This window comes from Eimeria maxima, genomic scaffold (genome assembly GCF_000499605.1).
Source record: "Eimeria maxima Weybridge genomic scaffold, Emw_scaff276, whole genome shotgun sequence".
Classification (NCBI taxonomy): Eukaryota; Apicomplexa; class Conoidasida; order Eucoccidiorida; family Eimeriidae; genus Eimeria; species Eimeria maxima.
The window spans coordinates 8,232-23,888 of NW_013565609.1; the positions used below are offsets into that span (position 1 = coordinate 8,232).

Sequence of the window (15,657 nt, forward strand, 5' to 3'; positions counted from 1 at the left end):
GTTGTGGGATGGCCGGCGCTAGCAGGTAGCCCCTTCCTAGCAGTGCGCACAAGTATATCGACCCAGTTAGTGTGTGCGTAAGCTCCGCTGGATGCTTTTCTGTTCTGCTCTTCAATAGGCGTTATTTCACGGGAATGTAGCAGATCCATTTGTTCTCACTGGGACTGTTTCTCCGTTTAACTACAACTCACGATTCATATTTAAGAGTTACATGTTACACGTGTTTTCTTGTGTACGTTAAATTGTGCAGATCTGAACAACAACATGCCGCTCGGTTGGTTTTCCTTCAAGCACGGCTGAATCTCTATCGGCATGTGCTAACCCAGGACCCGTTCGCGTGAAGCCGAGAACGAAGAATTACTTGCAGTTAAATTAAGGATGGCGGGTTTTTCGCCTGCGGCCAGAGCGCTGTGCATGTGCGTACGCGGATTTGAAACGATGTGTTTCAGGCGTTTGCCAATGTTAAATGGTACTCTACCAGTTACTGTGCACTCAAGTATGAAACGACTTCCAGGTTTGACGCCTCCGCAAATCAGTTTTACTCTTTTTTAACGGAGGCAGTTTGCACCCACTTAAGAGACTCAGCTTACGTCTAGCGTTTGCTGCCAGGAAAATGTTCCAGGCGCTGAAAAATGTGTATGTTGCCGCCTGTTGCCTGAATTCGTTCTTCCTTCGTCAGCAAACTGTTCGTAAGCGAGTAACTGCTGACAAGCCCCTCAAAATTCAAGCAGAGTGTTGAGTTTGTTGATGCTCACGGTAGCGCCCGGCAGTTCCACTATATCCTCGGTACATTGCAGCAATTGAACGGCAGCGTTGGGACCTTGTAGTCGAGGGCTAGTCAAGAGGGACTGAAAGGGCCAGTTACAAACTTCTCAGAAGCAGCTGCTTAGTGAGAGCTCTACCTCGCGCTTGAAACTGCATCATTCAGAAGGTGATGAACAGGTTCACCGAATCAGTCTACGGTTTTGGGGGGCATGGTGGGTCATGTGTTGAAAGGGCCGAATTGTCAAACAACGGCCGGCTTCCATTTGATATGTTACGGCTTTGCAGACATCCCATCGAAAAAAAGCAAGGGTAAGGAAGGAGAAGCGTCATGGGCTTTCTGCTTCTAGCTGCCTTGTTCCATGGCGAATCTCACCTGAGCGGAAGAGCTATGACGTGCAGACTGGCAAGATTTCATTTCAGGATGGTTTGTCACAATGTTTTCTCACCACAGAGAGAACACTAGATTAGAACGTGCAATGTCTTCTGTTGAGCTTGACGGCTTCACCGGTGCGCGTTGGCTCCTCACAGATGAGCGCTCAGTAGAGCAGTGAAGGAATGCTGAGACACATTCGGACTTTAGGCTCCTCTAGAAATCGCCGATTAAATCGTTTGGAAACGCGCAATTAATTCTATCTTCTGGTTGCTATGAGTTGGTGGCCCTACAGACATCATGAACTTGGTAGCCACAGCCTAGCCTCAGAAAAGTACACCAGAACTCGATGCTAGCAGCATTAGATCCGCTGGTAATCCCCCAAGGCCAACCTTACACCCGACTTCAGCATTAATTCCTTCATTTTTACACTTATTATGTGGGGCAATAATCCTCAGAGCACAAGTAACTGTAGGTGATAAGTAGACCAGTGGTTGACCGTTTGCCCGTTTCGGCGCTAGGCTGCTCTGAATTTCCCTGCCGACGACCTGATCTCAAAGTCAGTTATGCGAAAATAATTATATATTCCTTATTATACTTGGATGGTAAATTTTCCGCGTTGTGGCGGTTGCCCTTTTCAGCTGCGAGGCCCAGCAACCTAGGTCGGATGGAAGGAATGGACTCCTCGCAAGCCAGTACAGATGAAGGCTCCACTTCATCCAGAAAGCCCACTGAAGGGTTGATAGCTGACTCAGGGAGGAGCAAGGGTAGTCTGACATCGTTGGACAGGCTCCTGGATTCCCCGACTGCATCCATGGCGTTGCGTGCGGAAGAAGGTCAGTTCGAACCAGTTACTCCACCGACACCGAGGAACCCCTTGGCAGCTCTTGCTGTTTACGTCGACATTAACTTTCCGTCGGCCATCCAGATGCTACGAACAGCTGCATCAGCAGCAGTTGAGGAGGTAACAGCCACTTTATCTTTCCGCAGTAGCGGGCGACTCAGCATTACAAAAAGGCTTCATCAGAGAATTGAAGAGCTATGGATCCGCCCATGTAGGCAGTTGAATGAAGCGAACTTCGATAATATCCGTCTGCTGATTGGCAGCTTACAACAACAGCATCACCGTTGTGGACTTGCCACACCCACAACGGCGAGCTCCAGCACTGAAGCGCAGACCGTCGACCACAATTTCGAGGATGTAGCACATCGCTGTATGGATACTGAAGACACCAGTGGGTTATGCGGCTCCTCAGCTAGTCTGAATAACTGCGTCTCTTCAGATGGAGAACCCTTTCGTGCCGACTCTCCGCCCGCAATGTGGCGGCCTCTGCGCAGAGATGATGGAACATTCATAGCACCTCCAGTGGAGCTCTTGGCTGCTTTTGCGGATGCCAAAATCATGAAAATGCCACACCTTAAACAACGTTATTTCACTTATGGAGGCCAAGATATCTGGCCGTCTCCACAGAAGGCCACCCCCCACAGCACCAAGGGGTGCGTTGTGGGTCTGTGCGTGCGCAGCTTACTTGACCTGTACATTCAGGCCATTCGCTCGCTGCAACCATCACTGTTGCCAAATCGTTCTGTCGTACTCGTTACAGCTGTTAACGTGCCGATGATGTTCAGGGTGTTAGAGGAGCACCACCTGATCGTACAACCGCTGGATCTCGATCCCCACACGTTGATGCCAACCAAACAAAGTTTGCAGCAGGCAGTGCAATGTTGGGGATCTAGGGTTAAAGCAATCCTCTGCTCTCATCTGTACGGGGGCCTCTGCGACTTACAACCTCTGGTGGACTTCAGCGCAAAACACAAACTTTTGCTTATAGAGGATTGCGCGGAATCATTCGTGGGAGAGCTGTACAGAGGTCAGTGGCAAGTGAATTGTAGTTCGTATCACCGTTCGCGCAGTGGTTGGATTTCCCCTCTTGAAATGTGGCTGCATTATGTTGCCTGATGTCTCCTTTCCACTTTCAGGCCATCCTTCGGCGGATGTCAGCCTTTTCTCTTTTGGGTTGATCAAGACATGTACTGCCGCTGGTGGAGGCATTGCAACTGTGAGTCTATGGGTATTTCATGCACAATGAAGACTGCAGGGGGGTACTGAATGAAGTACCACGATGTTGAACCATTGGGTGGACCAACTCATCTGTTGCGGTTGACCGGTACCGGAGGTCACGTACCTCCTGCGGCATTTCCGTTTTTGCCTGTTTCGCAGGTGCACAGCCGGTTTGTTACTGCTCGCATGCGCTCCTTGCAAGCGTTGTACCCATATAGCAGCCGTCGGACATACTTCAAAAAGCTTTTCGTGACTTTAGGAGCATGCGGCTTGCAAAGCGAAACTGTTATGAAGGGGCTCTTGAGATTTTGCCAGTAAGAATAGCAGCACGCGTATCAGCATTTTGGGGGTTAAGGCTTGTTGTTTAACATATATACTCTTCCATTACTCTGCAAAGAACAGACATGCAGCTGGCACTAGTTTTACTGCGAGCTGCCGGAAACGTGTTCGTCTGTGTGTTTGTGGTGGTTTGAAAGCTTTCTAGGCTGGAATCCTGGAACATTCCTGCAGTCGTTTGTAAGCCCTCCCTCTACACCAGGAATGCTGGCTATATTGTATCAGCATTCCATCAGAAAGGAAGGTGTTTTACTACTGTGTTCTAAGTACTGTGGCCAATCTGCACTTTTGTTATATTTTTAGTGCAATGTATTTTGCAGGTGCGGGGCTTTCCATCCACGGGAGAGCTCTTTAAGCTTCTCCGGTTCCAGCCAAGCTCTTCACTTCTTGCAGTGCTCATGTACGAATTAAATAATTGGTATACTAGTCAGTGGGTGGAAAGAACACTAGATAGTGCACGACCCTAAGAGAACTTTGGTTTGGTTATTTCGTAGATTGGATGAAAACATAACATCATTACATGTGTGGTTGGGAAACCTCAGGACGAGACTTGATTCGTGGAATTTGGAAGAGTTCATGGAGCAGCAGTTACGTACGACGAAATTTGCTCGGAGGCTCCAGTACTTAGGTTTTAACATACCAGGAAGTGATGCTGCTTTCAAGACCTTCTGGTGTGGTGGCGCAGAAACGCTTTTTCTGTGGTTGCCTTGGTGTCACTGTTCACGGGCAGTTTGTGTCAGCAAAGCACCTTAGGATGGCGTTGCACCGGCACCCCCCGACGTCTTCCCACCTCCTGCTACTTGAGCGCATATACAAGATCATGCAATTGAAATCATATCGTTTTTGTCAATGCAACTTGCGAAATAGCCATCTTCATAATTTAGGAGTGCCATGCAGCATTCTTGCTTGCTGACCATTGGCAGTTAGGGTTGTTGCCTCCATATTGAACAGGAGTGCGTGTTTTGCCCGCAGGCTATTTCCAATTCTTACGCCAGATGGATTGACTACTTCAGAGTTTCAGGCTGTCCTTCGGGAAAACGGACTGTTCGCAGCTAGCGACGCTACTACTCTTGTTTGTTGCACTGCATCGCCAAGCAGTGCACGATATATGGGATATCCAAAAACAGCTGCTGATGTAATGCGCCGCATTGTTTACTTGCCCGTAAACCGCAACTCAACACAGCAGCAGCTTTTACAAGTTGAAGCAGCAGTGGCGAGGGCTTGTGGACTTGAACCGAAGGTTCACGTGCGTTTTAGTCAGGAGTGGATCTGTGATGGTTTGGACAAGCCAATATGCGGCATACAAATACGCGCAGAGTCGAGGAGTCAGCATTAATACATCGGAGCTCGCACGAGGTTAGCATCAGTTCGCAGGTCATGGACCATACTGCATTTCTTCACTTTGTGTCCTGCGTTTCTGAGCCGCTAGCTGGGAACAGGGGTGCACCCCCCCGAGGACTTTAGTTAAAAACATCGGTGTCACAGAAAGCACTGCAGCTTTAAGGACACCCTTCATACAGCCCAACATTTGGGACCGGATTTTTGTTCCAGCTGCAAATAAATCTTTTCGAGATCTTTTCGAAAGTACATGGCCTGGCCTGATCCCCATAAACATGGTTGGTCGCTGAGTTGGCAGCGGCTCGTGCGGACTGCTCTTTATTAGTAGTTCGACCACCAGAACAACTTTTTCTGAGGGTTGAATTGGTGATCTGCTGTGCGACGTCACGCGGAGATGCCGCAGCTTCAATTGCCAACGCTTCTGTTTGCATTTGTGTAACATTCCCTACAGTTTTCCGAGATTCCGGGAGGCGTAACATTGTCCCGTTTCACATAGCAGCGCAACACTTCGTTGAACCCACTTGTCGGGGTCGTCATCTGTAAATGGCACATCGAAGCAGCTGGGACTGCATGTGACTACAAAGAATGGTAAACGAATCTAAATAGGCAATGGGCAGGGGATTTCATGCCAAACCTGTTGGTAGATCCAAGAAGGCAACAACATCCGCACATGCTGCCCTGTCAGCTGTTCTGTACACCGGGCACCTGCTTTCCGCACCGCAAGATGGGGACTGCGGTCTCATTTACGAAACATGGAAAACCATTGGAGCTCAGTATCCCTATCAGTGAGGGGCAAGGGCTGGAATCTGCATAAGGATTACGCTAACTTGTATCTCTTTTCTTGTTCTTCGTGAGGTAATTTGGGGACTAAGTGAATGGGCGGCATCTGCTGGCACATTTCATGTGGATTCGCGTCACGAAGGATTCTTTCTTCGCCCGACCATGCAGCCCCCTGCATGCGCAAATTTCACTGTGAGTAGCAGACAAGTATAAACGGGAAGAGAACGGATGTTGATAAATCTTGTCAATAGTTTGTTATGATGCCCCCCGTTGGCATAATAAGCAAGCACCCTTAACGAAGTTGCCCACCTGGAGGTAAACGCCTGTAATAAAGATTTCTGCATTTTCGGGAGCTTGTGGGCATGCCTTTTTCTCGTGGTCGGTGAAATCCGCAGACAATGACAGACTAGACGGGGGCTCCTGAGACGACCCAAATATGCTGAGCGTTCTTGTCTCTACAAAGTGGTTGGGGTTTCTGACATGTATTTATTCAGCTCATTATTCTCATGAAGGTGCATAACTAAATGAAGGTGAGGCTTAAGTTGGTTGCTACCTGGTTAGCTAGCGTACGCCTTAAGTTTCGGAGTTTCAGTAAAATTAGTAAAATTACGACAGGTTGGCTCTATGGAGTTCTGCGCTTTCATGTTTCTCTATGTTGTACCTTCAAAGCCCGGGCGACGACACGCAGCGCCGCCCTGAAAAAGCTTTGCGGATTGTAGAATGTTGCTATATTGAAGACACTAGGTGGGCCATTTTGTGCCCACTGCTTCGTGCTACTGACGCGCGTCCTAAGATCATGAAGCCATGCACCAAGGCTCAGCTTTGAAGGATATGATGCACTAATCCATGCTGTAGGCACCTTCTGGAAGTATAAGTCCTTGCTTAGGCTATCCAAATCCTCAGTCATTATACACCAGCCCCGCAGTGCCTACAATAATATAAAAAATACGCGCATCCCATGTGTACAGGTGATCTGCTAGAGCAAAGCCCTCTTCCTGCACATCTTATATCTGCGCTACACAAAACGATGGTGAGTAACCGTCTCAGCCGTAACCTCATTTTTCCCTAGTTGGCCTCTGTAGACAAACGCACCTCGAGGAGGTGGGTCAGAGACATTCGGATAAATGCGAGGAGCGCATTGTAACTGCAAAGCTCTCCTTTGAGGAAGTTACTTAGCGGAGTCAGCTCACAGAGCCCTGTTTGTGAGTTTTGGTGGAGTTGAAACACCTCCTTGCTGGCATTTTCCTTAGAGATATCCTCAGGCACTTTGGTTAGCACATCTGTAACCATGCTAAGAAGGCTTTCATCCCTATTCCCTCCTGCGTGCGTTTGCATTTCCCTGTGGGCGCTTACAAGGGAGTCTAGGAGCCGGCTACTTTGCATCTCCTTGTACCTGAGGCATATAAGCAAATGCCACTGCAGTCTGACTGGCACAAATAGAATGAAAATGGCTAGAAATTGAAACAATGTGAATACCTCCAACTTTCAGCCACATTGTTTAACATCATTGCTGACGTACACCACTGCAGCTCCAGAGTCAAGGCCCAGAATCTCTGGAGCCGTATCAACCGGCAAACACATGGCGAACTCCATTATATCTTCGTAGCAGTAGTCCGACGGAAGGACATATCCTCTCAACACTGGGTCTGCTACCTGCGATTCAAGCTCGGTAGCAGCAAAACAGCGTTTTAATAGTGAAGTGAGCAGCCTTTGGTCCATTTGATCCGTCACACGGCCTCCGTAGTGGATATCAGCTGTCAAAAAAACAATTCTGTCCCACGACATCATTTCTTCATCAGCAGATGCAGCCTCGAATAGGCTTTGTTGGGAAACCTGGCGCAACATATTATCAGAATTGGCCCGCAACAAGTATGGTTTGGGCGAATTCAGGAGGGGAGTGTCTGTCCTGACTATTTGCAACAAAATACACTTGCTAGAAGGTGAACTAAATATATGATGGATGCTTTTGCTCTGTCGCACTCGAAAGTCAAAAACTGTCCATTCGTATGCCTTGTTCCACCCGAGCGGTCCAAATTTCCGACGCTCCGAAATAATAGAATGAAAGAGTGCTAGCGAGAAGAGCCAGCGCTTATAGCTGGGACAACCTGCAATGTCCTCTGCTCCGCGGTTCTCTAGGTCACTGAAAGTTTGTAGAATATTATCGCGAAGGCCCTGCATCGATTAGGCAGAGAGCAGCTGTACCAGTTCACCGCTGGGCACAGCATAAAGACAGGTAGGTAGCTGTAAGATAGCAGTTCTTAAATCTGAGTGTAAACAAGCATAGAGGCTGTAACGTCGAAAGCCAGAGCTAGATGCAAGTGAGCATACAGTCGGAGGCTCAGTGATAATTTTGATGCTTTGCTTGAGCAAGCTGGTTGGAAGAATATTGGTAGGCTGTGACGTCAAGAATAGGCGGAAGCGTGGGTGCACTGTCTCCTGCTGGAAGCGCTCATACAACTGTTGGAGAAAAGGCATGAATGTCTCAGCCAGATGGCAGTTTTGCAGGCAAACCCAATAGCCCTTCTCCCTAAGAACCAGAACGCACGTTGCAAACACCAATGCCACCAGAATGTATTCTACAGGCATGTTCGAGCTGAGTGTTCTCACTAGGTGGACCTAAGTGTGCCAAACACTGGAATACGATTTTTTCGATGCAACCAAACACATTTAGCTCCTGTGCATTGTCAAAAGTAACCTACCTGGCTTCATGCAATACTTTTTCCGCCGCCTTAATCTGGCCCTGGCCGAGGGAGAGAAAATGCAGGTGGTCCTCAGGCAAAGACGCACGAGCGGCTAGAACCTTTATTGATCCGATTGGGTCACTTCCAGGAGATAGGATGAAGATTAGGGGAGTCAATGGCGTAGACTCGTCCAATGCTTTTGATATTTCTAGTTGGGGTGGGCATGTGTAGCGTGTTCCCAATATGCTTTGCACGTATGCTCGGCAGCGAGAATGCAGCTCGCTTCCTCTGAGTGGACCCAACAGGAGCCAGCAGTTCACAGGCGGCCATTTATGCGCACGTGCCGACTGCAGAAAAGCCTAAAACGGCTCAAACGTATGCTCCCTGTGCCTACAAATATTGCGAGCAACAAACCTTATGGCCTTTACAGCAACTAGAGTAGCAAAATCTCCTAGATCTTCCCCGCCAATTTGGGGCAGTTTCAGCGGAAACTCCATCTCGCTTTCGATCATGGTTCTCCATTCACCGTCCTCATTGGCCACTGCTTCGGCAAATCCACGGAAGCAACCCCCAACACTCGCATCTAAAAACAAAATATTGCTCCAATTCTCTGGGCTTGTCCAAGACGGCTGAGAGTCCCACAAGCCAACAGACTGTCCAGCATGGCTTTAGCAGAATTCTGGTTGCTACGGAAACTCATTTTATCTGCCTACTACCAGAACGTTGTGCATTAGACTGCTAGAATATACGCATGCTGTTAGAAATTCACGTAGGGTTGATCTCACCTGAGAAATATTAACCGGATCTGGATTTTCTTGGGTTGCACCTCTCAAAAGGAACTCAATCATTTTGTGCGGAACGTTGCCCGCCTCAGAATCAAGAGACTTGGCGATCATAAATGCGAGGACCAGCCTATGTGGCTCTAGGAGTCCCCTGCATGTGTTGCAGTATACCTCCCAAGTGAGAGAGTCTTTCAATGTTTCCCCGCGGCTTCCGCCAGTATCTTGGCAGCTCAGCAAGGTCCATTGAAGCCTTGCTTTGAATGTCTCAAGGGACCATATGTAGAAGGGATGGAGGTGGGACATATTTCGCAAAGCAAGGTAAAGCATAGAACCGCGGTGGGAAAGGGACTTGTAGAGCTTCCGGGTTTCCTCTAGCTTATCAGAGGTGGCAGAAGCTTCTTCCATGCGTCTTTCAATCGCCTCATATGTCAAGCGTGAGTCATTCAAAATATCCAAGAAGGTGTCGTCAGCCAGTATATCACCTTCAGCGTTTGCCAAGAGCTATGCGCACAAAGCATTAGAAGATATACACACCGAACGATGTTGAGAGCTTTCATGCTGCCCATGTAATGGGACTAGTAATCCAGGTGTCAGTTTACACTGGAACTGTCTTGTGTGGGTGCCCGCTGCACGCGTTGCATAACAAGGCTGCTGAGGTTTGCAGTACCGAGAGAATTCTTTCCTGGATTGCAGCCTTAAGTTCCAGGTCCTTTGCAATGTTCACTACCAGCACTCCACGTTGCTCTTCCAGATATGGCGCTTCGTGCAAAATGATTTGGTTTAGGAGTTGCTCCTCCAGGCTTGCCGGTGTAACCCGGAAATTGATGATGCTTAATTGATTGTGTAGCTCGGGGGCTAGTTCCGAAGGGTACAGTTTTGTCGCTAAGACCATTCTGAAATGTGGGCTCCAGAGGGCCGTGTGGTCGCCGAGGTGAACAACTGTCCGTCCTTCTGGCTTGATCTTCTGTAGAGCAGAAAAGATGGAGTGTGTACCAATGCAGCACGATGTATTGGGGCTACTCAACGCGTCATCTAAAATGTGTTTACCGCTACCAGTTAAGAAAGAAGGCACCTTAACCGACTATCAACGTTTACCGGCATACCACCGTATTTGTCAAGGCTCCTAGTGCAGGGTCTAGCGCCGGCTCAGAAAGAGTGACAAGAACAATCATCCCAGCTGTAACTGCTTCAGAGAGAGATTGCAACACATCTGTGTCGCTGGATGCAACTTCCAAGAATTCCCTTTTGAAATTGCGTTTTCTGAACCACCGAGTACCCTGGTCTTCTGGGTCAATAATTAGGGGAGGTTTAGGACAGTTGCAGACCAAAATAGCATTTTCAACTGAAGCTACGTCTGATGGCAAACCTTCGAGAGACCACTGCCTAATCTCCGAAGGCGTTGACAAAGTTCGAGCCAAGGAAAAATCCCCTCGGACGTTCAATCCCTCTTCGACGCAAGCGCCCAGCCACAGCCGACCGAGCTCTTCTCGATACTCGTGGGTAAATGGCCCAGCATAAACAAGCATACCTGAACATTGTCAGCCAACTACGCTTACATCGACTTAGTTAGCCTGGCATCTGTCCAAGCACATGGCCAATTGAAGCACACGATACCCTGTGATATCAAGCAAGGTGTAGGCTGCTCAAGAATATGCAGTACCTGCTGCCACTAGCACGTCACTCAAAAGGTTGGACATGTCGTCTTGTATGGCTTTTGCATCGACTGTCCATCTAGCTCCTTCCACAGATACTCCCGATAAGACTTTTCCAGCCCTACAAAGACGCTGTTCTGTGATCTGCATTTGGTTTTCCAAGTCTTTGACTCTCTCTTGGCAAGCATTATACTGGTCTGTCAGCGACTGAACCCTGAAAAGGTAATCGCACCATGTTTTAACCACGAATGGTACCCCGTGCGTCCAGGTACGCCAGCTCATTGATTTGAAACCTGTAGTAAGATCCTAAGTTGCATTTTCATTTCAGCCTATTCAGACGGCAACTAACCGTGCTTGGACATCATCCAGACATCTCTGCTTTTCGGCCAGATTGTCCTCCGCCTTCAGTAGAACCCCTTCGGCCTCCATTAGTCTCTTTTGCTTAGGCTCCATGACCTTGAGCACCTGAATCGAGACGTCATATTGGGGAGGAAGCTTTAAAAGACGCAGAAGTTCCATTGGTAATTGTTTGATAGCATCTAGAGACCAGCCGCTCATCGCACTTGATATTCCTTACTTGTGCATAGCTTTCGATGGCTCGCACCCACATACACAGGGAGGTTGCGGCCTTGGACACATTCGCGACCCTCTCGGGGAGGAAGTCCTCAAGAGCTGTATATTTGCTAAGCTGCTGTAACATCTTTGGCGAAATGTGATCCTTGTCGTACTCGCGCAAAGTGGTCAACAGTGAAGTGTCATTGAGAACCTTCTTAGCCTCTTCCCACGACTCCTTACGCCCCAGAAGGACACAAACCGCATTCATGACAGTTTCAACGAGTGCAGGTGGAGCAGGGAATGACTTTAATTCCTGCAAATCCCGCTTGTCTAGGGCTTCAAGGGCCCTGATTGCTTGGTGCAGTAGAGGCATTACTTCATCTATATCCCGCTGGCAATCATCACGTATGGACTGAGCTTCCACACGTGCTGCATCGGCTGCAGCTTTCTCAATTGAGCAGCTCTGTTCCATTAGTGCTGCTTTCTGCATATTTTTCAGACATACAAGCATTGTCAAGATATTAATGGCAATTCAGCTGGGCATGTTTGTGGAAGTACACCAATGGTACTCCGAACGTTTTAGTTGGCAATTGAGTGTTTAGAACTCAGAGGCTCTATCTGAAGCATACCTCCTTATCTTCTGCCAATGAAATGGCAACAGTCTTTGCTTCTTCCCTGGACTTTTCGAGCAGCGGCTGGTCTGCCAGCAGCTTCCCCTTCATATTCTCAACTGCGGTAGATGTTTCTTCCAGTTTGCATATTCCAGAGGAATATTTTCGAAGGCGATCATCTGCACACACGCTACAGAGCTCCAGCCCATGAATTCCTCAGAACGACTCATCAGGATGCCTACCTTTTCAATCAAGGAGAAAGCAGGCGGACAAACTATTAATTGTACCCACCTAGGCTGTGCTTCTTCTGTGCGAAAAGTGACAGGTACGTTCGAACAACCTCCACGTACGACGTGCACGTCAAGTGTATAGGCTCTCCAGTAACAGCGATAAACTTTTCCGTTACTCGTTCAGCCAGCGAGTACATCTCCGCTGATGCGCTTAAAGCACCACAAGGTGAGTCTTCTGCAGTCTCAATAAGCTTCCAGATTAATGCAAATATCTCATATAAAGTAACTGATTGCATAACCATCACCTAGAGCAATTTCTCCATGGAACTGATATGCATTAGCCGCGACCTAGTGGCAGTTGCGTACCTTGATAGTACACGGGCTTCGTCAGTGCTTATCAGGGGCGATTTCGCAAGAATTTTCGTGCCTATTGCGTGCAAGGCAGATCGTGGCCACGGATCGTAGAAGTTGAGCATACAGCCACTCAACAAACCAGGCAGGCGACGGCATCTTGCTCTGCAGATGCAGTATCCAATAATTCAATGAAACTGACTTTTCTGTATGATGTGCTTCTCGAGGACGCTGGAGCTGGGTAGACTACTTGCATTAACTGTATCCAAGTTGAAGTCATACGTTGTTTATATTATTTTCCCCTTCCCGGTTTCCTACGAATTTGCTTGTAACTGAGAAGCTGCCTACCTAAAAGCTTCGCCGGAAGCGGACATGCTTATTACGAAGTGAAGTTTCCGTTGTACTAATGAAATCACTGCCTCCCAACCATCGGATGGATTGGTGGGCTCCGGCTTCTCAAGGGACCTCACTTGAAAAGAGAGTTTTTCTCGGTCGGATTGGTCAAACTGCCCGAGGATTTCTCCTGAAGTTTGCACGGAAGCTAAATAATGATTATCGTGCTGCGGTGGACATCTGAAAATTAAGGGTAGGAATAGGAGGCCTCGGTTTAGAAAGCTGCTCAAACTTTTGTTGCAGGGCTTAACCTGTAGCAATGACACTTGTTATGTCCTGGAGCCATTCTTCGTGCTTAATTTTGTATTCTGAAATACGAAAGACCAAGTCTTTCCTGTCTGCGCAGATTTTTAGTATAAGATCCCGGAGGTCTTCTCGGATGTCGTTGGGACCCCACCGCGACCTGGTTGAAATCGTAATAGTGCTGTACTCCATAATTGAAGCAGCAAGGCGAGACAAACTTTCGCGGCCTGCCAGAGCACAATAAGGACTCGAGGCACACAAGGGAATGTCTCTTTTCCCAAGAAGCGGTTCAGGAATCCCAGCTGCCTTTCTTTCGCTCGGCATGGTTTTCTCTGCACCTTGCAACGGCGGAAAACAGCAGTTGGTAAGGTCGTGCACGCATGGCGGGCACAGTAGACTTACCTGATCCGTTTGTGCCGAGTAGCAGTGCATGCCCCCCTGGCACCCGGAGTATTCGACAAAGCCGAGCAATATGTTTGTTTGCATGTTCGAAGAATACCAGGTCAATGGGTGTCTTTGCGTCAGCGTTATATTGCTCCAGGTACCTGTTGGGACATAATTCTCGTGAAATGGGACGCGGTGGTCCAAAACCTTCGTACGTGGAGGCATGCTGGTTCGTACTGCTCTCTTTGTAAGCAGATTGACGTGACTGTCCAGCATCGCGGAAGAGGAATCTGGAGCAAAAGTGAAATGTATGCATTTTTAGACCCTTGCCTAGTAAGAACTTCATTCATTTCTTCCTCGGAAGCCAGAATCTCCGAGTAGCTCTTGCTATAGTCCATCTGGGCAAAGTCGCCGAATAGTATTTGGGAGCAGACACAATCTGCCAGTTCATTTGTTAGCTTTAGAGTGGAAGAAATCTGTCTAACCAACATTCGTTCCGTCCACTTTCTGTCCTCTATTGACACCAGACGATCTCCAAATTGCCTCTGCATTTCGTGCAGCCAGAGTCTGTCCACAGCAAGAAGGAAGGAATAAGGATATTCTCGTTTTCTACTGTATTCTACATGGAACTGAATGGCGGATAGTTCTCAGCTAGGGCGTACCTGGCAATATCCGTTTTGGTTTTAAGTTTACTAGTATCTGCCATGAGCATGACTTCCAGCGCTCTTGAAATATCTCGTATGGTAAACGTGTAGTGGCATTTGAGAGGCGTCGGGAGCAAATGTGCAGTAATCCGCTCATAAGCAGCAACAGTCGCTTCAATCATATCTTCAGCGCAACTATAAAGCGCCGGCAAACTTCTTGCCCATGCTCCTCTCAGGATCTGCGTGAAAATGTTCTTCGTATCTTCTGAGGAAAAGTCGTCTTGGAACAGAACGTTAAAATGCCGGAGAAGCCTACGATATGCGCATTCCCCAGCCCGTACCGTTCTTTTATACGCCACTCAAAAATATCTGCTTGAGATGCCGCGCATAGCCAAGGTTAGTTCAGCAGCGCATTCCTGTTCAGTAACGGGTAAATCTAAGGGCACTTAAGGAGACTAACCGCATGTCTGTCTTCGTCCCCGCTACGTCCGTTGCACCGGCAAGAACGGTGCTTGTGTCTTCTACGTGAATAAACTGGAAGCGATTACGTTCGAAAAAGCCTCCATACTCGACGATCTGCCTGAGTAACTGGTGGGGCCTCTGCGCCCCATATGTATCCGGCACGGGAGATGCGAGATCGTCAATAAGGAATAGCATTCGAGAGCCATAAGGCGGTCCTAACGATCTTCGGTGACGCTTCACAAAACGGGACATCAAAAAGTCTTCTACATCGTCTGTGCTGGTCCTATGCGCCAATGCCATTTTGCAGCAAATCTGTGAGGTACCGGGGTATCTCAAGCATTGTTGAAGGTGTGCACTTTTTCCAGTTCCCGGCTTTCCATTAAGTAAGCACCCATATCCTCCCTGCGCATTTAAGTAGGAACTGCCCTTTGTCGCACACTTGTAGTCCCATTAATGCCGGTTAATCTTTAGGCAAAGTGCGCCAAACCTGTCATGTCCTATCGCGTTTAACGCCCCTTGTAAATTTGGGATGTGCGACTGTGGAAGCTCACGTCCACTAATGTATGCAGAATGAATGAGTTAGCAACCGTTCTAGCAGTCGGTACAAAAACGTTGCTACCCGTTTGCCCTCCGTCAAATGCATATTTAGGGATGGATGCATCAAAATTCTTGAACTTCAAGGTGCCGGCGTCCGGCATGATCTCATATATTGTTGTGGAAGGGAGAAGGCCCTCAAGCTGCTTGCATATTTTGCAGAGGTCTGGTAGCAACGCTCGTGAGAGACCAACTCGCTGCGTATCACCCAGGTGTCCTCCAATACCCCATGCCATTGCAACAACGAAATGCATTCGTACCATTTCCGAACTGTGTTCTGCCGGTATGTTTTGCGAAGCCTCTCTACTCAAAAGAGCAGTAAGGAGACGGCAAACTGATGCTGCAAGAAATGATTCGCTCCACGGCGTCGAAAACTGAGCAAACGGAGCGCCCCACCTGAGTGAGGAATCACTTTTGGCATTTC

The 15,657-nt window shown here is 48.3% G+C and overlaps 2 protein-coding genes across 2 annotated transcripts; one reads left to right on the forward strand and one right to left on the reverse strand.

Moving 5' to 3' along the window:
• Nucleotides 1-1,802: 1,802 nt before the first annotated feature.
• EMWEY_00025870 (hypothetical protein, conserved) lies at nucleotides 1,803-4,869 on the forward strand (the record flags this gene model as incomplete). Its single annotated transcript, XM_013481122.1, has 7 exons — nucleotides 1,803-3,006; nucleotides 3,116-3,195; nucleotides 3,357-3,511; nucleotides 3,674-3,713; nucleotides 3,854-3,933; nucleotides 4,076-4,125; nucleotides 4,529-4,869. The coding sequence occupies 7 exons, from the start codon at nucleotides 1,803-1,805 to the stop codon at nucleotides 4,867-4,869; spliced, it is 1,950 nt and encodes a 649-aa protein (XP_013336576.1).
• A 1,422-nt stretch (nucleotides 4,870-6,291) lies between these two features.
• EMWEY_00025880 (hypothetical protein, conserved) lies at nucleotides 6,292-14,939 on the reverse strand (the record flags this gene model as incomplete). The annotated part of the gene is made up of 20 exons (XM_013481123.1): nucleotides 6,292-6,579; nucleotides 6,744-7,044; nucleotides 7,171-7,484; nucleotides 7,980-8,178; nucleotides 8,351-8,620; nucleotides 8,747-8,961; nucleotides 9,118-9,615; nucleotides 9,782-10,078; nucleotides 10,218-10,642; nucleotides 10,775-10,980; nucleotides 11,116-11,231; nucleotides 11,344-11,805; nucleotides 11,951-12,051; nucleotides 12,224-12,448; nucleotides 12,641-12,678; nucleotides 12,862-13,086; nucleotides 13,304-13,376; nucleotides 13,552-13,823; nucleotides 14,196-14,489; nucleotides 14,638-14,939. The coding sequence occupies 20 exons, from the start codon at nucleotides 14,937-14,939 to the stop codon at nucleotides 6,292-6,294; spliced, it is 5,121 nt and encodes a 1,706-aa protein (XP_013336577.1).
• Nucleotides 14,940-15,657: the final 718 nt, after the last annotated feature.